A 22106-nucleotide genomic window follows, 5' to 3' on the forward strand; every position below is an offset into this window, starting at 1 on the left:
GCTAAACCTCTCTCCACCGAGAAGAGCTTTGACAGTTGCTGAGTTTTATTAATAATCCATTGGTGGGTTGAATTACCCAAAGGTGACATTTTAAAAGTACATACACAGAGCACGTGAATCAAATACCTCATTATCTGTTTAATTTTCCATGGGGGGAGAAAAATGAAGATACTGGTAATAATCAACTGAAGTGTCTGATACTGAGAAAACAGATCAGAATTTTCTTGTCTTTCCTTTGTTTGTTTCAGGGATTCAATTTTAAGGTAATGTCCCTATAGGTTGAAATGCTTTCCAGATGTAAGATGGTACCTTCAGAACCATAGATCAGTAGTGTTATCTTAAGAGTACAACATAAAAGGGCACAGGATTTTAAATGCACCACCAGAAAGGGGCTGTTCACTGAATACTTTGTGTTGATACCACCCTCGTAAAGAGTTTCTGAAAGAAAATTTTAAAATCTCGACATTTAGGTCCCTGTCTTTGGACTGCCCAGCTGTCTTGTGGTATGACAGTATGCCTCTCCTGTTCTCTCCACTTCTCATCTGGCTTGAATTGACCTATGGAGGGGTTACTCCTAAACAGCCACAGGGGAAAAAGTTCTTGTGGGCACCTCTATGCAATCCTGGAGTAGTAGACATTAGGTGGACAAAATAATGGGTTGAATAGGCAGTAAGAATAAAGTTTTGAATCTTTGATGTCACCAGCAATCTGTGATTTTGTTGCTGTTGGCCTGGTCTAGGAGTTGTTTAATGTGTTAAGTCCACTGAGCCACATTTTAAAAATTTATGCCTACTGTTTATTAATACATCTGTTCACTTAAGAAGCATCCTTTGAGTCCTTGGTAGAGAAGGAACTCAAGTGACAAGATAGTAAAGTAATTAAGGCTTGAATCAGGGGGGAGAGGCAGGGAAAATACAAAGGAGGTTATTATAGGAGTCTTTGTGAACAATATAAAGACCTGAACTAAAGTAAAGCAATAAGATGGAGAGTTTATTCAAGGGCTATTAGGATACTGAATCACTAATTATTAATGTATGTGTGGGGTAAAGAAGAAGGGCCAGAATTCATTCTTGAGTTATATCCCAAGACATCAAGGTGGAAAATGGTGCCATTAACAGAGGAAAAGAGGGTGTTGAGTAGAGGGAAGGGTGGGGAAGACAGGATGATAATTAATGGACTTTAGGGTTTTGAGTTTTAGGTGGCTGTGAAACATCCATGTGGATGTATCTGATAGGCAATTAAAACATGGATCAGAATATGTTATCCTTATCTTAACACTTCTGTGTTCATGGCTAAGTGTAAACAAATGATTAGCCTTCTCCCACAAAACCTGTCAGCAAACCAGTACAAATGATAATCATCTATTAAGTTCACAGACTTGCCAGTGATCGGATATATTTCTGTAAATTCAGTTGAGCTTGTTCATTCTAGGATTTTATTTAGCTTCCAGTTGGGTTTTAAGTGATATTATTCATAGGCTTTTCATCATCCCATTTCATTCTGCCTGGCCGAGAACCATACCCTACAAGGTAGTGAAGTTAAGAAACCATCCATAGGGGCCTCTTCCTCTTTGCCTCATCTTATTGGTACTTGTAGACTCTTTAAAGTATATAAGAAGAAAGTAACCTGTGTGTTTTCTTTTTTGTACACAGCCTATGAAAGAATAAATGTGGAAAAAGATTGTAGCCATTAATGGAGTAAAAGACAACAGCCGCCCAAACACCAGATTAAGTCCCAGCTCCCACAGCTGCTGATTGTTTGAATGTGTTCCTTAGAGGCTCCTGCTGCTTATTAGCTTGTTTCAGTTTTGTCTTTTACATTTCATTTTTTATTTTATAATTTTTTTTTTAGATTTCATCTTTTGTATGTTGGTAACATATTTAAAAACTGTAAGAATGGCACAATGAACACCCATATACTCTGCGCCCATGTTCACCAGTTGCTAGCATTTTGCCACCTTCTCTCTCTTTCTCTTTCTGACTTGAGAGATCTTTGATTTCTTTATTTGCTTGCCTGTTGTTTCTAAACCAATCTGAGAGAGATTGTTGGGAATATCAATGAGCATTAACCCTAATTACCTTAGGAAAGATCTCCTCAGAAGTACATTTCTCCTATATAATCACAATGTAATTCTCACACTCAGGAAATTTAACATTGATTAAGTGTTATTATCTACTATGCAATCAATATTCAAATTTCCTCATATGTGTGAATAAAGTTCTTTATACATAGAGGTTTTTTTTTTATGATCCAGGATCGAATAAGGATCATATTTTTCATTTCTTTTCTGTCTTCTTTATTCTAATGAATTTTCCTAGCTTTTTAAAAACTTATCATCTTCTTCATCATTATTATTATTGTTTTTTTTTTATGACATCAACAGTTTTTGAAGAACTCAGGATATTTATTTTGCAGAATGTTCTGCAATTTGAACTTATTTGATTTTTTCTTCCTAAACAGATTTGTTCATATTTGGCAAGAGTAACGCTTAGGTGATGGGGTGTTCCTTAGCTCTGTTGAGCCTTAGAGTGCACCTCACAGGGAATTAGGATTAGATGAACCAGAGCAGGTAAAGCACCTAGATTATTACATGGCGTGAAGATAGTCAACCTTCACATAGCTGAAAGGTTCAGGTTTGGAAGCCAGGGGATGTTGTCAAATGATTGCAGTGACTGATAATATAAAAAACCAGGGAAGAGTAAATGGAGAGGAGGGTGGTGTACTTTGTATGGCTGGGTGAGTGAAGTGGATATTTTCACTTTTGTGGCTTTGCCTTGCTGCTCTGCTCTCCCCACAGGATGTGTGCCCCATTCCTCTGCCAGCCCAGCTAGAAGGAGCAAGGGCATGGAAGGTTATCTCTTCCAATCAGGTTTGAAGATGAGGATGACTTGAAACAGCCCTGAATTATTCACTGTGTTTGCATTAGTGTTCAGCATAAAAACACTAAGAGGAAATGTGCTTACCTTCCGCTTTGGGTTTATATATCTTTGCCTCTGTTTGCCTGGGAAATCCCCCAGTAAAAACTTCAGCAGTTTTCCTAACGGAAATAAGTTTATCACACTTTGCGAATTTTAGTGGGAAACTGGCATTTTCCCCCCGCTTTGCGGGCATTGATTCATCATTTATTTAACTTTAACTTGTTAATAAAATGGACTGAGTCACTGTCATAAGTCAGGAAATGTCCAGTGCATCGATCCAGTTAGCATGAGGTCCTTTGATCCTTCCCATCGTAAAATAAAGGAAATGCAAGTTCTCTCAATTTGACAAAGTTCCATTTTTATTTTGAAATATTATCTGAATGATACATCATTTCAGTGATTTAAGCCAAATCACACCACATCACCTAATGTTGACTTAAAATTATTATGGGAAGTGGTGTTTTACTATGTCATGTTGATTGAGCCAGTGGTGCTTTATGACAGTGGCTTCCCATAAGAGGAACCCAGGGTCTTGGGAAATGTTAATTTACTGACTTTCAAAGTATGTCTGTTAGACTAGAGAAAATAAACATTGATGGAAATCTTTTTTTTTTTTTTTGAGATGGAGAAATCTCCCAGTCCCAAGAATAAGTCAGCTAGACTTGTGTCACTGATCTTGTCCAAAAGCATGCCTCTCTTCATTCCAAAGAAGGCCACAAATATGGTGTGCTTTGTAGTACAAGTGACAGACGTAGGGGACTTGTGGATTTACCAGAGTGGAGTGACATGTAAAGGGCTTCCTATGAGCCCCACCTCTGAGCCAGAGAAGACTAAAAAAAGGAAAGGATGTGCTCTTCCCCGAAGAGAATACATTCTAGTACTCAGGACTCTAGTACTAGTACTCTAGGACTCAGCATCAAAGAATGGTAGGGACGGTTTTTGAGAACATAGTCTAAATACCTTAACCAATTAAGAAATGTCAGTTCTTGAGGCCATATGAAGTATTGGGAAGAGTTACTATTTTCTATTCATATCAGATGTAATATTGCTAGAGTTCTAGGTACTTTGATGTATGTGCAGTCTTTCTGTGTCTTTGAGTAACCAGGGCTGGTCGTCATAGACAGCATTTTCTAATTCACCATTGGGAACATTTTGTGTCTTTTCTGGATGCCAATGGGTTAAAAATAGACATTGTTTTCTATGTAATATCTTTGCAATTATGTAAAGTTCTTTTGCTCTTGTCAAATCAACCTGCTCATTGACTTAATTTGGTTGTTTCTTCATCTTAATTCAGGATCTTTCTCTGTGTAAAGAGACAGAAAGCATATTCTCTCAATGTCTTATCATCCTTGACTAAATGTTATCAGCCTTGGGCTTCGCTTAATACTCAATTTGCCTCTTGCAGCTCCCCAGTTAAATCACTGGGTCCTTATTATCCAACTTGTGTCTATTTGCTAACTAGATTATTAGTTCTCTGAGGGCAGGAACCTAAAGTTTCCTTGTAACCTCCAGGTTTCCTATGCTTCTCTTCACAGTGGTAGATCCTAAGGAGGGTTTAACAAGCAAAAAGTATCAGTGAGGGGAATGCCTCAGAAAGGGGGTTCATTACCTAATCCTGTTTCTATCCTGGAGGAGTTTCTAGAAAGGATTACTCCCCTTGATTCATTGGTCCGAAGGGTGGTGACCTCAGTTCTCAAAGGTCCTACATCATGTCTAACCTGCATACTTCTATAGAGTACAGTTCAGTTCAGTCACTCAGTCGTGTCCGACTCTTTGTGACCCCATGAATCGCAGCAGGCCAGGCCTCCCTGTCCATCACTAACTCCCAGAGTTTACCCAAACTCATGTCCATTGAGTCGGTGATGCCATCCAGCCATCTCAACCTCTGTCGTCCCCTTCTCCTCCTGCCCTCAATCTTTCCCAGCATCAGGGTCTTTTCAATGAGTCAACTCTTTGCATCAGGTGGCCAAAGTATTGGAGTTTCAGTTTCAGCATCAGTCCTTCCAATGAACACCCAGGACTGATCTCCTTTAGGATCAACTGGTTGGATCTCCTCGCAGTCCAAGGGATTCTCAAGAGTCTTCTCCAACACCACAGTTCAAAAGCGTCAATTCTTCGGCGCTCAGCTTTCTTCACAGTCCAACTCTCACATCCATACATGACTACTGGAAAAACCATAGCCTTGACTAGATGGATCTTTGTTGGCAAAGTAATGTCTCTGCTTTTTCATATGCTGTCTAGGTTGGTCATAACTTTCCTTCCAAGGGGTAAGCTTCTTTTAATTTCATGGCTGCAGTCACCATCTGCAGTGATTTTGGAGCCCCAGAAAAATAGGCTGACACTGTTTCCACTGTTTCCAAATCTATTTCCCATGAAGTGATGGGACCAGATGCTATGATCTTAGTTTTCTGAATGTTGAGCTTTAAGCTAACTTTTTCACTCTCCTCTTTCACTTTCAAGAGGCTTTTTAGTTCCTCTTCACTTTCTGCCATAAGAGTCATCTGCATATCTGAGGTTATTGATATTTCTCCCTGCAATCTTGATTCCAGCTTGTGCTTCCTCCAGCCCAGCATTTCTCATGATGTACTCTATATATGAGTTAAATAAGCAGGGTAACAATATACAGCCTTGATGTACTCCTTTTCCTATTTGGAACCAGTCTGTTGTTCCATGTCCAGTTCTAACTGTTGCTTCCTCACCTGCATACAGGTTTATCGAGAGGCAGGTCAGGTGGTCTGGTATTCCCATCTCTTTCAGAATTTTCCACAGGTTTTTGTGATCCACACAGTCAAAGGCTTTGGCATAGTCAATAAAGCAGAAATAGATGTTTTTCTGGAACTCTGTTGCTTTTTCGATGATCCAGCGGATGTTGGCAATTTGATCTCTGGTTCCTCTGCCTTTTCTAAAACCAGCTTGAACATCTGGAAGTTCACGGTTCACATATTGCTGAAGCCTGGCTTGGAGAATTTTGAGCATTACTTTACTAGTGTGTGAGATGAGTGCAATTGTGCAGTAGTTTGAGCATTCTTTGGCATTATATTTCTTTGGGATTGGAATGAAAACTGACCTTTTCCAGTCCTGTGGCCACTGCTGAGTTTTCCAAATTTGCTGGCATATTGAGTGCAGCACTTTTGTAGCATCATCTTTCAGGATTTGAAATAGCTCAACTGGAATTCTATCACCTCCACTAGCTTTGTTTGTAGTGATGCTTTCTAAGGCCCACTTGACTTCACATTCCAGGATGTCTGGCTCTAGGTGAGTGTCACACCATCGTGATTATCTGGGTCATGAAGATCTTTTTTGTACAGTTCTTCTGTGTATTCTTGCCACCTCTTCTTAATATCTTCTGCTTGTGTTAGGTCCTTACCATTTCTGTCCTTTATTGAGCCCATCTTTGCATGAAATGCTTCCTTGGTATCTCTAATTTTCTTGAAGAGATCTCTAGTCTTTCCCATTCTGTTGTTTTCCTCTATTTCTTTGCATTGATCGCTGAGGAAGGCTTTTTTTTTTTTTTTTTTTTAAATCTTTCCTTGCTATTCTTTGGAACTCTGCATTCAAATGGGAATATCTTTCCTTTTCTCCTTTGCTTTTTACTTCTCTTCTTTTCATAGCTATTTGTAAGACCTCTTCAGACAGTCATTTTGCCTTTTTGCATTTCTTTTCCATGGGGATGGTCTTGATTCCTGTCTCCTGTACAATGTCACGAACCTCTGTCCATAGTTCATCAGGCACTCATAGTTATTTTAATACAAATGTTCATGCATACACACATTGCTGGGAGTCTTGCCTTTGCTAAGGTTCCATTTGCTTTCCTGTGGTCTTTAATACTAGATGCTCAATACTAACTATTCTCACATATTTACATCTGTAGCATCTAAATAGCTCAAACTAGGCCTACTTTGCTGTATTGCCCTTCCAGAACTTCCTGAGTAAACAGGAACATGGATATCTTCACCCACTCACCTTTTCCATAGACATATACACAGCATTCCCTCTCTACACTTAATCTTTTCTCTCTCATTTTAATCCTCTATTATGTGTGCAATAATGGCTAGATCATAAGTATCGTATAAAATATTAGTTTATCAAAATGAACCCTAGCATTGGGGTTCATTCATTTATTGAGTCAGTCAGCTGGTGTTTGGGCACCAGTGCAATATACTAGACACTGAGGATATGTGATGAAGGAGACTGATGGGAGTCCTGCAGTCTTTAAGCACCCAGTCCTGTGAGAGCTAACCAGGTCAATTGGTGGTCATAATTTAGGATGTTAGGAAGGGTTGCTACAGGAGATGGTAGAGGCACCTAACCAAAATTGGGGAGGCAGAAATAGAAGAAGAAATGTCTCCTTGAAATCTGAAGGTCTATAGGACCGTATATGTATATATATGATGTATGATATTGCCTGACATATATATATATATGTATATATTTTATAAACTAAGAGGAGTGAGAGCAGGCAAGAGTGGAGCTTCATAAATAAATGTTGGAAGAGCCTCATGAACTGCTATAAGGAGTTTGGGCTTTATCTTGAGAACAGGCTTCGTGTATTTGGCTAAGACAGGTACCCTGGTGACTCTGGTATACATTTCAAAGGCCTCCATATCCTATTATCCATCAAGCAAGAGTTCAGAACATATTCTGGGCCCAGTAAAAGAAGAAATTATTAAGAGTGTATGAATGATTTGATAGGATGCTCACCTAATGCCAGGTCACGAACATCATTCTTTGGGTTTCAGCCCTTTCTATTCAGAAGACAGTTATCCACATTTCACTTCCCATTAAGGGGTCAATTTCTTTCTAGAAAAGTGACTTACACAGATATTCAAGATTAAGAGAGGTGAGGTCCAAAATCCACCCACCCCACACGTCTACTTGAGAATTAAATGTAATGAAAGTTGTTCTGATGTTGATGCTGTAGGCACAAAGAGGAAGAAAATTCCAATATCCTATTCTGTCTCCTAGATAATGGAGATTACAGCATTGGATCTTAGACTGGAAAGGCTTGAGATCCTTTTTTCTGTTTTGTTTTCCTTAAATCTGTGGGAAACTTCTGGTACTTCTTGATGTTTATTCCAGGGCAGAACAGCCCACCAGTCTTAAAACTTCTTAAATATTGATCATGACCACAGCCATGCTTCATCCTCTGTGGAAAATACCAATTGGGTTATAGGCCTTTGGAATGAGCTTTCTTCTCACAGTGATATTCACTTTACTATTAATAATAGCTTCTTATAAATATGCCACCCAGATTCATTCCCAGTAAGTCACCCATACCAGGAAATTGGTGATATTTGTTACTTTCTTCTTACCTACCCAATGATTCTGAATGGTTCCTTTGGAAGAAAAGTAAAACAACAAAGGCATTGCTGAGCTAGCTTCCCTAGTCCTCTCTAATCTATCTCTAATTTAAACGTCTGTGTTGTCTGCCAAACTTTTATGAGCCTAATTTAGCTCTACCTTCAAATACATTTTAAGCCTAATCAACTCTACTCCTCCAAACCTACTTCACCGCTATCCCCTTCTATCTCAAGTACAACAGCCCCCTAACTGGTTTTCCAACATCTGGTCTTGCCTACCCACAACCTTCTACCTTCACCCAACACACACATGGTCTCGGCTCCACACCACAACAAGCGCTTCCCTTAAAGGGTAAATTGAATCACTGAGGGTTTCCTACTGACATCTGTGTTCCCACCATTCTTGGAAGAAAGTCCAAGCTCCTTTTTCTAGTGTGAAGGGCAGCAGTAATCCTGAACAGATGACTGATGCTTTCCCATCTCCACATTCTTCTCTGTGTGACTTCATGGCAAAGCAGGAGATGCTGATGTTAGCTTTTGTGTGTTACTCCACCAAACAAATAGCTTGATTTGTGGTTCAAATATTCATTCACATCAGACTGTTTTCCATGGATTTTAAATTTTGAAATGCTCTATTTCCTTGTTTTCAAATTAATTGTAAACACACATCACAGACTATCTATTAGAAAGTCTATAAAAGGAATTATAATTTTTAAGTGCCAGTGGAGTTTTTTCACCTCTGAATGCCAAATCAGCCATCTTTGTTTTGTTCCCGCATTCCAAACAGGTCCACTTCATGTGAAGCCTGAGATGGTATTTTTTTAGTCCCCTTGGGTTTTCAGTCAGGAAAGTGAGTCATGACAGTAACAAGGAAGGCTTGAGGTAAAATAGAATTCTTTTTCTTGAAATCTCTACTTGAATGCCTTAGCATGAAGCAACATGGAGTTCACTAAGCCATTAGAGTATTCAGATGTATGCAATGTGTTCTTTTCATATACTTTGTCTGAAAGAGCAAGTTATATAGAGCCAGAATTCCTAAAGTGAAAGCCCACAAACCATTCTAGCCCGAGTCAAGATATCCACATTACAAAGTACCTCATCTCTGATATAGAAAAGGCTGGAAAGGAAATCCTCTGCTTAATGTTTTAACAGTGTGATCTGGAAATCAACATCATCTTTTCCCCTCTCAGGTGGAGACAGTTGGAGAAATTGGCTGCTGAGAAACTGTGTATGTTTTTGTAGGTGAAGGACTGTTTGTTTATTAGTGGTGAGGAGTCTTATTGAGGCGAAGAGAAACCGAGAGACAAAGTTCTTTGGGTTAGTCTTTTTTCGTTAGTCTTTGGGTTAGCCTCCTTTTTCTGAGAAATAGTCTTTAGTTGCTTTTCTGTTTAGTTGCAAGGAGTAAAACTTTTCTCTGTTTTAATCGTCTTCCTCAGAGTAAATGGCTGAAACTGTTCTCTTGAATAAGATATTCTCCCCTCAGAAACTGGTTTCTGGACAAATACTCAGCTGGCCATTCACACCAGTTCGACAAAGATATCTACCTGGACACAAGAATTGACACTAAGTTGGGAACCATGTCTATGGAACCAATAGTCTCAACAGAGTATTTCTTCAACAGCAACAGTCAGCATTCATTATCTTTGCATAGTACTGGATGAGGTGCTGGAAATGCAAAATGATAGCATTTTGAGGATTTAATGCTCTTGTCATCTATAAGAACCAAGAACCCGTCTGTGCACATGCTAAGTTGCTTCAGTAGTGTCCAACTTTTTGCAAGCCTATGGACCATAGCCTGCCAGTCTCCTCTGTCCATGGGATTCTCTAGGCAAGAATACTGGAGTGGATTGCCATGCCCTCCTCCAGGGAATCTTCCTGACCCAGGGATTGAACTCACATCTCTTACATCTGCATTGGCAGGTGGGTTCTTTACCACTAGCGCCACATGGGAAGCCCTAACCTTTCTCTAGAGATCAAATTGCAAACATCCGCTGGATCATTGAAAAAGCAAGAGAGTTCCAGGAAAACATCTATTTCTGCTTTATTGACTATGCCAAAGACTGACTGTGTGGATCACAAAAAACTGTGGAAAATTCTGAAAGAAATGGGAATACCAGACCACCTGACCTGCCTCTCGATAAACCTGTATGCAGGTGAGGAAGCAACAGTTAGAACTGGACATGGAACAACAGACTGGTTCCAAATAGGAAAAGGATTACATCAAGGCTGTATATTATCACCCTGCTTATTTAACTTATATGCAGAGTACATCATGAAAAACACTGGACTGGAAGAAGCACAAGCTGGAATCAAGATTGCAGGGAGAAGTATCAATAACCTCAGATATGCAGATGACACCACACTTATGGCAGAAAGTGAAGAAGAACTAAAGAGCGTCATGAGATGAATGTAAAGGTTGGCTTAAAGCTCAACATTCAGAAAAGTAAGATCATGGCATCCGGTCCCATTACTTCATGGCAAATAGATAGGGAAACAGTGGCTGAATTTATTTTTCTGGGCTCCAAAATCACTGCAGATGGTGATTGCAGCCATGAAATTAAAAGACGCTTACTCCTTGGAAGGAAAGTCATGACCAACCTAGACAGCATATTAAAAAGCAGAGACATTACTTTGTTAACAAAGGTCCATCTAGTCAAGGCTATGGTTTTTCCAGTGGTCATGTATGGATGTGAGAATTGGACTATAAAGAAAGTTGAGCACCACAGAATTGATGCTTTTGAACTGTGATGTTGGAGAAGACTCTTGGGAGTCCCTTGGACTGCGAGGAGATCCAACCAGGTGATCCTAAAGGAGATCAGTCCTGGGTGTTCATTGGAAGGACTGATGTTGAAGCTGAAACTCCAATACTTTGGCCACCTGATGCGAAGAGTTGACTCATTTGAAAAGACCCTGATGCTGGGAAAGATTGAGGGCAGAAGGAGAAGGGGACAACAGAGGATGAGATGGTTGGATGGCATCACTGACTCAATGGACATGAGTTTGGGTGAACTCCAGGAGTTGGTGATGGACAGGGAGGCCTGGCGTGCTGTGGTTCATGGGGTTGCAGAGTCAGACACGACTGAGTGACTGAACTGAACCTTTCTCTGTGAATTTTTATATATATGATGTTTCTTTTAATTCATTTCTGTAGCCAATTATTGAGTCTCATCTTCAGGAGAAGGTATTAAAAATTCATTCGTGGTTACTACAGTAGTAACCTGACATTCTTCAGATGAAGGAAAAAAATGCATATAAACAGCACATGTTATTACTGACCAAACCACCACCCACCTAGTTTCTTTTCAAATTTATGGATTATATTGACTTCTGAGGTCTCATTTAGCAGTGGCTTTCAAAGGCACCCAGCTGTACTTGGCAAGAGTACTGCATTGGATGTCAGTTCTAAAAGTCCTGATGTTGTCAAGAGACTTGTGTTTGCAGTTTGAGACCATGAGAAAGGCCCGGAAGAAGCCATTTTTTAATCTACCTATACCTTGCTTTCTCCTGTTTGGACAAAAATCACTCTTTTCCCCTCATTCTCATCTGGCATTCTCATTCCTGTCTCTTCTGAATGTTTTTCTCTCCTCCGGTGCATTCTGTTGCAAGGCAGACTGAACTCTGTGCCTAACACTGCTGAACAAGAGAAAGCCTTCCCTTAGCCACAGGACCATGAGTTAATCCCGTTGTTTTGACCTCCTCAGAGCTGCCCAAGGGATGACATCACTACAGAACTTTTTTCCACAGCAGTATTTTTGACATGAAATGTCTAAGACCACTCTGGATAAATGTTCTTCTGGTTGGCACCTTTTTGTAAAGAGGATTTGGCAGAATCAGACTTTTCTTTCCTTTTTCCCCTTCACATCAGATTCTGAAATAAGACAAACAACCAAGTCACAGCCAATTCTGCAGTCAAGATATTCCAAAAAGCCTGGCTGTTGGTTAAATGCGTCCTGCATAATTTGTTTCTGTCACATAGCCTGGGTGTCCATTCCCCTTCGCTTTGCATTTCCACCGGGGAGTAATAGTGTGATGCCATAGACCCTGTTGCCCTGTGCACAGAAAAAAATACTCTTCTCTGCCTTGGGCATTGAATACTTTGTTTTCTTGACTTATAACTTACTCCATAAACCCAAGTGGAGAAGCTTTCCTGCAGAACACTCCATCCTTTCTATTTCCCTCATTATAATATATATGTGGCTTCTTTAAAAAGCCTCGATGATCATTTCACCTATGACCAACTTCACAGCCCTCATTTTGTCATGCTTTGTGGAGACTCAGGCAGTTATTTTTTAGCCTTAAACTCATCCAACTTGATAAATTATTTGCGGTTAATATTGACCCAGACTCTTGTAAGGAGAAAAACACTAAGCCCTTCCAGGGGATGGATTCAGCTCTTTGAGTAGTTTGGAACCGAGTCCTCAGATGAACATACAGCTCTTGGCCTGCTTCGGTCCTGCCCAGATGGACAGTGTTGCAATTACCCACACTTCCCCAAGGCCGTTTCTTCATTTCTGAAAGCTAGTCTTGATTGTCTCAGAAGCAGAATTCAATTTGCAGTTCCCCCAGTAACGTGCTGTGATTCATTCGAGGACAAATCTGGATTGAACTGAGTCCAAGTGTCTCTTTTGTGAGACAGAAGGGAAGTATAAGTAGATACTATAGTCACCCAGATGAGTCAGCCAGGAATTCATGAAGTGATTCATAAATTGTTATAAAGACCACTAAAGTCTACTAAAATGGAGCGCTGTCTGGCTATACAAAGTGGGGTATTATCATTGGGGGGAGGGGGTTTAGATGTTAAATCAGATGTGAAATCCTTAAAACTGTGCTTTTCTTTTTAGGTTTTGAAAAGGATTCCTTTTTTCCCCTTCTGCAGTCAGCCAACTGCTAAAGCCATTTTTCATTGATTAGTTTTCACAGATGAATTTTAAAACCACTACAGATGATACCCCACAATTCTTTGGGGGAATAAAGAATACCTCCCCCAAATCTACCATAGACCAGTTTCTATTCATTATTTCTACTCCCTGGCAGCAAATCAATAATATTTTTCATGTGAATACAATGAAACTAGCTGTTCCGATGCATTCTTCCTTCTTTGGGAGGTCTATAACCCTCATAGAAGAAAGAAGGTGGGGAGGGGGCGAACTATCCAAGCACATATTAATCTAGTTGATCATGTAAACACCTCTTTTCAAAGTGTTAACCCCCAAAGCAGTGCTAAAACACACAGTTCCACATCGCTTGCCAGCACTGCTTGCATATACAATACAAATGAAGAAAAGTGAGGCGTATTTTATGACATGTGCTTGGTTTGCAACACAGCCTATTAATAAAATTTGTTTGAAGAAACACAATTGTTAATTGACACAGAAATATTTTGGATTTATACATAAGGGAGAGTGTAACTGAAAGGAGCTATCCAGTTGGAAAGACTCAAGGTATAAGCCTGGCTTGGGCACAAAGAACCCCATTTTAGAACCAAGCGACTTCACCAAAGCAAACTGGGAAACACATAATCAGATTTATTAAAGGCAGTAGCTTGCTGATGCCCACCCCCCGCCCATCCTCATCACCTGATGGTGAGGAGGAAAACCTCAGAAGCTCACAGGAGTCCTGTTCCATGCTTCCTCAACTTTCTCTACCTTGCTTTACATCTCCGTTAGAAAATGTCTTACCTTATTGGGATAAAGTGGTATCTGGAGAAGTAACTGCATGACTTTGGCAAACCATTTCATGTCTCTGGGCCAGATACGATGGTGCACCAATGTCCTTCACCTCAAATATTCTATGGTTGTATGGATTTGTGAGCTCAGGATAACTTGTTGGAAAAGCCAGAAAACCACAACTAAGTGCTCCAAAGAACTAGAAAATTAACCAGATAAGTAAATGCCTCACTTCCTTTGAACCTCTTTCCATATTGAAATAGTCAAAGGAGAAAAGAGTCCTAAGTTGTTTTGTTTTGTTTTGAGCTTAATAGATATTCTAACACAATGCTATTGTGTTAGACAGCTCTTAAGCATTGGGTATATTTTAAATCAGAGCTACCTTACATGTAGCCTCTGTTCAGAGCAGTCATTCCATAAACATGTATTGATCATCCAAGCCATGTCAAACATTCATTGTTTAAAGGACTTTGATACCTAATATAAAATTGTTTATAGTTACCTTCCCACCCTTCACCTTCCATTCTTTGTTTTTCTCTGTAGTACTCCTTTCTTCTAGCTTAATACAGTTTGTGGATTTAAACTTGTTCATTGCCTGCCTCCTCTCACCACAGTAGAGTTTCCATAAACTCAGGGTCATGTGTTACTGTATCTCTAGTGCACCTTCCCTGGTAGCTCAGTTGGTAAGGAATCCACCTGCAATGCAGGAGACCCCAGTTCGATTCCTGGGTTGGGAAGATCCTCTGGAGAAGGGATAGGCTACCCACTCCAGTATTCTTGCGCTTCCCTTGTAGCTCAGCTGGTGAAGAATCCACCTGCACTGTGGGAGACTTGGGTTCAATCCCTGGGTTGGGAAGATCCCTGGAGAAGAGAAAGGCTACCCACTCCAGTATTCTGGCCTAGGGAATTCTATGGACTGTATAGTACATGGGGTCGCAAAGAGTCGGACACAACTGTATGAATTTCACTCACTCAATGCACCCAAAGAGCTTGGTTGGTGCTCAATAAATACCTCATGAATGAGTAAATGAATATGTTATCTCAGATTTTATGACTCCCCACCCCCCACCCCAGTAAGAGTTGAGAGTATTTTGCACTTGAAATTGAGACTGAGAGAAGTCAGGGAATTTATTCAAAATTAGCTAGCTATTATAGTAAGGGGTAGAGCCACACTCCAAGCCAAGGGGATCTGACTTCTCGTCCATCTCTCTTCTATGACATCCATCTGCTTTTTCTGCCATTTGCAATTTCTCTGCACATGAATTTCACCAGTTCTACATGTTTCAGTTGGAGCCTATTGTTCTATGAAACAATCTAAGATTGAGTACTGCATGTACAGGAGAGCACTTTGCTTCTGGCTCACCTTACTGCAAAGTGGGGAAGCTCAGTGTGAACAGAAAGGGGGAGCAGGCCGCAGAAGGGAAGGAGCATAACCGAGTACATATCCCCAAATAATCAGACAATTTCCAAGGTGTGTATAGATAAATATTTGCAGAAACCTTTCTAGGGTTTTTTTTTTCTCCCCCAAACCACTGAAACATGGCTCATGAAAAGCAAAGACTACTTTAGGTGTGCATTTATTTCATTTAGAATGGTATATATTTAAACTTTTATTAATGTTTATATAGAGTATCATACTAGATTTTGAGATTATATTAACTTTATGCCATATAATCTTATTTATTTTAATAACATGGAGTAAAACCCAGCCTGAAGTAGCAAAAAGCAAAATGTAAGGTCAGCAGAGGCCTCAGTATTATTTTATTCTCCCCAGGTTTCTGAGATAGACTATGCTAAAATCTTGTTGTGTGTGTACTTTCACATTTTTTTTCTTTGTTCAACATTACTTTTATAGTAAGTAATATGTGGTAGCCAAGACAGCATGACTGAGTGTGAAACTTGTGTGACTGAATAGATAAGAATGATTTGTAATTAGCATGTAATTATATACTTTCTGGATAGATGTATAGATATATAATTTATATATAGATATATAATCTAAATATAGATACAGGGGTCTGTTGTAAGAAATTAACATTCTAGATGACTCCTAATATGCTCAGATGAACTCTGTTCTTTTAGTTGGTTGACTATGCTACTTTTTTATAACTAGTAATCATAATTCATGCTAGTCACATCATCGTAAATTACAAAAATAGAAAGTTTTATATTGCTGACAGCCCTTTGCCTCCTTCCCCTTCCCCATACACATTTTCTACTCTTTATTAATCAAACTTTTATTTACAAGTTAGATTTATTGTGCTGTGGAGGAGGGAGTTGTGAAATAAAATTATTCTCCTCCATCAAGCTATTGGTACTAAGATCACACTTCTAAATACTGTAACCTGCCCCAGCTATGCATCTCTGCTCTGTCAGTCGTTAACAGGCAGAGTCCTTATCAGGAGAGGAGACTGAAAAGCCACCGAGAGCGTGTTGCATATTTTATTCCCAAACAAAGAAATACAATTAAGAAGCCAAAGAATCTTGCTTCTTCCCTGCCCCACCCCCCCCACCCCCCGCAAAAACAAATTTGAGATGCCAAAGATGGCTACTTAGCAATGATGTACGTTTCCTTCTAATTCAAATCCACCCCTTTCTCTCCCCGCTAGCGATCTTCTGCTCACAGGATTCTGGTGTTGGTTGGTGGTGTGAATTTCTTCTAGCCCCAAAGTCTGTGGTCTCACAATTCCTCTTTTCTCTCCACAACTTGAGGGCGACCTGTGAGAAACATTGAGGACATGTTCCCCAAGAAAATAGCCTCTATACGGGGAATCTTGGCATGCAAGTTTTTAATAGAAGTTATGGGGATAGTGTCAGGGTTAGCTTGCTCTGTTTTTTCTCAGAGCAGTGGGCCACTCAGCCCTCTTTTCAGACTAATTCCAGTTAAGATGATGTGCTTGGAGAATATATATTTATCAAGCACAGAACACTGAGTTACTGTTCTATTCCAGCAGAGGGAAGATACATGTTCTTGATTAAGTAGGCATCCGAACCCAGCAAGTTTCTTTAAGCAGCCTCTGACTTCTCTTCTCCATAACTGTTCGAAATCCTCCACTCTTGGTTCCTATGTCATCTTCCTGCATTGTCTCATCAGACCTCAAGAAGGGGAATGCAGAGAGAAATGGGATTTCATCCCATGGTTTCTTACTGCAGCAATACAAATGTAGAAGCTCTACTGTGTTAACTACTGTGATTTGAAACATCCTCCCTTTGATTTATCAATGGCCCTACACAAAAAGCCCAGGAAAATTAAGTGACCTGTTTCTATGAAATAAGTGGTGTATACATATGGCGACATCTACACGTTGTCATAAAACAAAGCCTGCCTTTCTACACAGAAACAGCCTGTTGAAGTTTTTCAACCTCCTGAGTTTTTGGAGGACAACCAAATACTTCACTGCTCACACAGTTTCCCTGCTCATTATCATGATGCTTCCTTTCATTGCATTGACAGAGTCCCTGCTCCTTTCTCTATCACACTTAGCCAGCCACCTACTGAACTGGCAAATCAAGTGTTAGGTTTGTTTTTTTTTTTTTGCAGGGGGAGGGGGCATTGGAAAAGGAAAGTTAACTTTATTTTGAATGCCAGCAACTATGAGAGAGAACAGACACTTGTCCAAAGGCTGACTCCCCTCTCCCCCTGACAGTTTTGATAGTCTGTGGTCATTGCTCAACTTTAACATTGTTCGCACAAGTACACTTCAAGGAAACTTCAATGTTAGGAAGCATAAGGTGTCATTTTAAATCTAGTGAATCAGATCCTGCCATTTCCCTTACAATTAGAAGATCAATGGATAGTTATCATTTTATATCTCAGGTTAGTTGATAATATCACTTTATTTAAACACCTGTATGTTCTGCCTCATTGGAGAAGGAAATGGCAACCCACTCCAGTGTTCTTGCCTGGAGAATCTCAGGGACGGGGGAGCCTGGTGGGCTGCTGTCTATGGGGTCGCACAGAGTTGGACGTGGCTGAAGTGACTTAGCAGCAGCAGCAGCATGTTCTGCCTCAGAAACTACTAATAATCTTACTGAGATTGGCATGTCTGACTGCAAAAATATCCCAAATCATGTTCCTGTTACACCTTGGGCAATGTTTTTTGCCAAGCATAGAACCTACACAGATCTCTGAGTTCTGGATTTCAAACCACACTTGACCTTTGAGGTGTAAGTTAATTTATACTTGACAAAAGAAAATATATTGTCTAAAGAGAATAGGACTAAAGATGCTTTAATAAAATCATAAACAAAATGTTTATGAGCTAAGTGTAAATGAATCAGAAATATATGAATCAAATTTCCCCTAAAATGCAAACGGGTCTAAAAATTAGTGGAAATGGGGTCTGACAAAAGATGTGCTTTGAATTTCATCAAGCCCAGAGTATTTGAAATGCATTTTAAGAAGCTTGACAAACTCAGACTGTGACTGGATTTTCCCTTTGTTGATCTCTTTTATTCCCTCAATATCTCAATTGAGAATTCAGTGGTTGAAAAATGGGAGAGAAAAGTCTTAAGATTTTTTTTAAAAGGCTTTTTGTCACGCTCTTATACAGTCAGAATAGGGAATTAGAATTCGGCTTTGAAGACTTTGTCTTTGCTCCTGCTATTTTACACCTCTCATGTTTCCTTTTATAATTGTTTTCTCAGGTTTGCGCCTTCTGCTCCATCTCCTCACCACATTAGCCCCCGGAGAGTTCCAGCTCCTTCTTCAATAATGCAGAGAACACAGCCTCCCCATACCCAGCAGCCCTCAGGATCACACCTGAAGTCTTATCAGCCAGAAACAAGCTCTTTTCAACCAAATGGAATCCATGTCCATGGTAAGCAAGTAACTGTCAGTCCCTTGAGTTTTGAAAAGTGCTTCTGTGCTGTTGCTTTTAATTAAGCGTCTTAGTTACCTGTTGTAGATTTCAGCCGTCCTGTTATATACCACCAGGATTTGGCTTTCATGACTTTCCTCTAAAATTTCACACTTTATCAGCATGAAATCTTGTAGCATCTTCCTGGCTTTGGCCCTAAGATGGTATGACTTAGGATACCCACAAGTGGTCAGCCCAAGGTAATGATCCATTCATTGACCCAGGGCTTTTAACACCTTGTGGACAGGTCCTAACAACAGCATCTTATTTCTCAGACAATAAACAGTGTAAAAGGCAACAGCAGGGGTTCTTTTGCCTGTGCCTGCCTCTCCTCTCACAGGTCTTTGCCCCCATTCCCATATGCCCAGATCCTCTCCATCCTTCAGAACCCAGATGAAATGGCACTTCTCTCTGAAGCCTTTCCGGATCTCCTTGCTGGACATAATCTCTCCTGGCTCTAAACTGGCTGCATATCACCTGTACTTCTGATACAATATATGCTTTCGCTCACTTGTAGTTTACTTCTCTGTGAGTAAAACTTGTCTTCCTGGTAATGTGTAAACTTCTTTCTAAAGTTAGAATTTTCTGACCCATTGTTCTTCTTTTTGAGAATTTAGCACAGTTCTTCACATGTTGTAAAGACACATAAGTACTGGATGGATTCATGGAAGAAGAGGGAAGAAGGCAAGAGAAGTCACGATTGTTTTCAAAATGTATTTAACCTAGAACATGCATGGAGAACTAAGTTTAGCTTAATTTCTTTTCTTTACTTGAGCCAATTTTGCTGACTCAGGCAGATATCTTAGTGAACATCCATAGAAAGTTGAGTTGTTAAATCATACAGACTGAAAATATACATAGCCTTTTACTTCCTAGGGACAGATACACATTCTATTTAAGCAGAAGCGATACTGTATATTTAAACTGAGAGTTTCAGCACCTGAGAAGCATGATTCAATTCTCCTCTATCTGTCTCATGCTGATTCCTGAGTTTACTTTATATGAGTTATTACTTGTAATTAATGGGTGATATCCCCCCAAAAATCTAAATCAGTATTCAAGCTGTGTATGAATAAGTGTGAATAACCTCCCAAGAGGGCAGAACAAAGGAGCACTATGGAGCTCAGTTTGGATAAGAAATCCATCACCTCTCCCCTCTCCCTGAGAGTAGTAGTCACACAAACCCCCTATCCTCAACAAAACTTGGGCCTGTGGTATTATTTTTTACCTTCTTCTGTCAGTAAATTTCTTCTCAAGCTTTAGTTGTGTGTTTACTCAACCAAGAAATATTCCTTAAGTGCCCACTATGTGTAAAGAAATGAATGTGTGAAAAAGACAAACAGAACGCTCTACTTTCCGAGGGGGGTTCCCAACCCTGACAAGGAGCTCTTCTAATGTGGGGGAGATCCAGGTGCTCTGAAGCCACCCTTGTCTGTGGGTGGAAGGCAAACAACAGAAGTTCTGGCTTTGTGAAATACAGAATAGGCCATTGATTCTAAGATACACCGTTTTTACCTTCATATTTTAACACTGCTAAAATCTGAATGTATCTCAGTCAGTGGCATCGTGTAATTGGCAGTCATTTTTCTTTCTGGTGCTGTATAGAATAATGGAGCATTTCACAGTCAGTGGTGTCATAGTTCCAATGAAATGCAATATCACACACTTTGATTACAACTGTGAAGCATATTTTAAAATTTCAAAAATTAACCTACTTGTAGAAAAAAAAGTTGGAAGGAAATTCTCCAAAACATTAACAGTTTTTTGTTGTTTTTAAATCGTGGTGGTAAGATAATGGGTGGTTTCCTGTCTTTTTTTTTTTTTTTCTGTTTTCTAAAGAAATTCTAAAAAAATTTTTGGGATTAGACCAGTTGGAATGCAAATACCAATCTACCCAGCTGTGTGACTCTGGACAAATTATTGAGCTTGAGTTCTCTTTCATTAAATGAGGGAAGTCTTACCTATCTTCTCTCATCTGTTGTTATGAGGATTCAACAAGGAAAGCACTTGGTACAGTGTAGGAGCTTAATTAATTAATGTTCTTCCTTCTACTCCCTTTTCTTTATCAGACTATTTGAGAATAGGAATAATATTTGTAGCCTTAGGATAAGCATAATACTTGATGCAGAGTAGACATTTAGTAAGTATTTACTGAAAAAGGGATTGACACTCTCTCATTCACCAAACAAATAATGAAACAAGATACAATTAATGGATTTACCCTCTCATTTTGTCCCGCCTCTTAGCAAAAGACTCTTCTGCCATATTTCTCACTTTTAGTTGAATAATGAATTTTCACAAGTTTAGTTGAAGCTTGAAATTGTGGGTTTTTTTTTTTCCACCTTGTTAAAAATTCCCTTGACTAAGAAGAAACTGCTAACAGTGTTATGAATCCTCCCTAGTTGGTCCCCAACAAAGGTCCTTCTGCCCAGTGTTGTACGAATCGATAGAACAAGACTGAGTTCATTTCAGAAGCAAAGGAAAGCTTCCTTCTTTGATAAAAGGAGAGGCCCCAACTCCTGCTCTATAGCATGGGCTCTCCCAGAAAGACCATAAACCGGGCTTCTTTATAGGGTTCTTTCCTAAAGAAGGGTGGGAGGAGTTCTTGCAGGTCCGGTGCAGCATTTCTGCAAATGGCATGCCGTCCTCATCCTGACTTGCAGTGTTGTGCTCAGTCCTTCTGCAGACTGCACACCAAGCTGAGGTGTCTGGCACCGCAGTTCTGCCCTGGGAGCTCTAATCCAACATGTTAAGTGCAAGGCCCGCTGTAGGCAAGTGAAGCTAAACGCAAAAGAAGAGATTATACTTGATCTTCTCACCTAGGTTGTGTCCTATTTTTCCTGGGGACCCCAGTGGACTTTGCCAATGACAATAGCAGCTCTAAAATAAATACATACAACAAGCCTTTCTGGAAGAGATCAAGATATAGTTATGCAAACTGGGAGATCATGACTCTTACAGGAAGGGTGGGCAAGTGGCTACAGTGAAGAACTAGCAAAGGAAGTGTTCATGGATTAGCTTCTGGGCCTCTGCTAGGATTTAAGAGTAGGGACCCAGATGTATACTTACTTCCTCTGCCAAGCTTTTCTTTCTTTTTTTTTTTTCTGAAAATATTTTTCTAAAACTTTCTTGGCATGACCATTTCTTATCAACTACTCCTTAGGATAAGGGCCAAATTGATCTAATATTTTTCAAGTGGGTGATTCAGTGCTAGGGGCGAGGGGAGCAGAGATCCTCTAAATGAGTTGCTGTTACTGACTGTGCCTTTCAGCTTTGGTTGCACTAGTTTGCTTGATGGTATTATATAGGATTTTGGGAAGAAGGAACTTCATTCCTGATAAAACTATATTTTTAAAGCTCCAA

The 22106-nt window shown here is 39.8% G+C and overlaps 1 protein-coding gene across 8 annotated transcripts in view; it reads left to right on the forward strand.

Moving 5' to 3' along the window:
• GLIS3 (GLIS family zinc finger 3) overlaps nucleotides 1–22106 on the forward strand; it is a 533844-nt gene that overhangs the window by 480980 nt on the left and 30758 nt on the right. For all 8 annotated transcript variants that reach the window (XM_043890929.1, XM_043890930.1, XM_043890932.1 and 5 more), the window contains one exon: nucleotides 18532–18704. In XM_043890929.1, coding sequence (XP_043746864.1) covers nucleotides 18532–18704 — 173 coding nt within the window. The remainder of the gene's footprint in view (nucleotides 1–18531; nucleotides 18705–22106) is intronic.

Source organism: Cervus elaphus, chromosome 29 (assembly GCF_910594005.1).
Source record: "Cervus elaphus chromosome 29, mCerEla1.1, whole genome shotgun sequence".
In the NCBI taxonomy this organism is placed as follows: domain Eukaryota; kingdom Metazoa; phylum Chordata; class Mammalia; order Artiodactyla; family Cervidae; genus Cervus; species Cervus elaphus.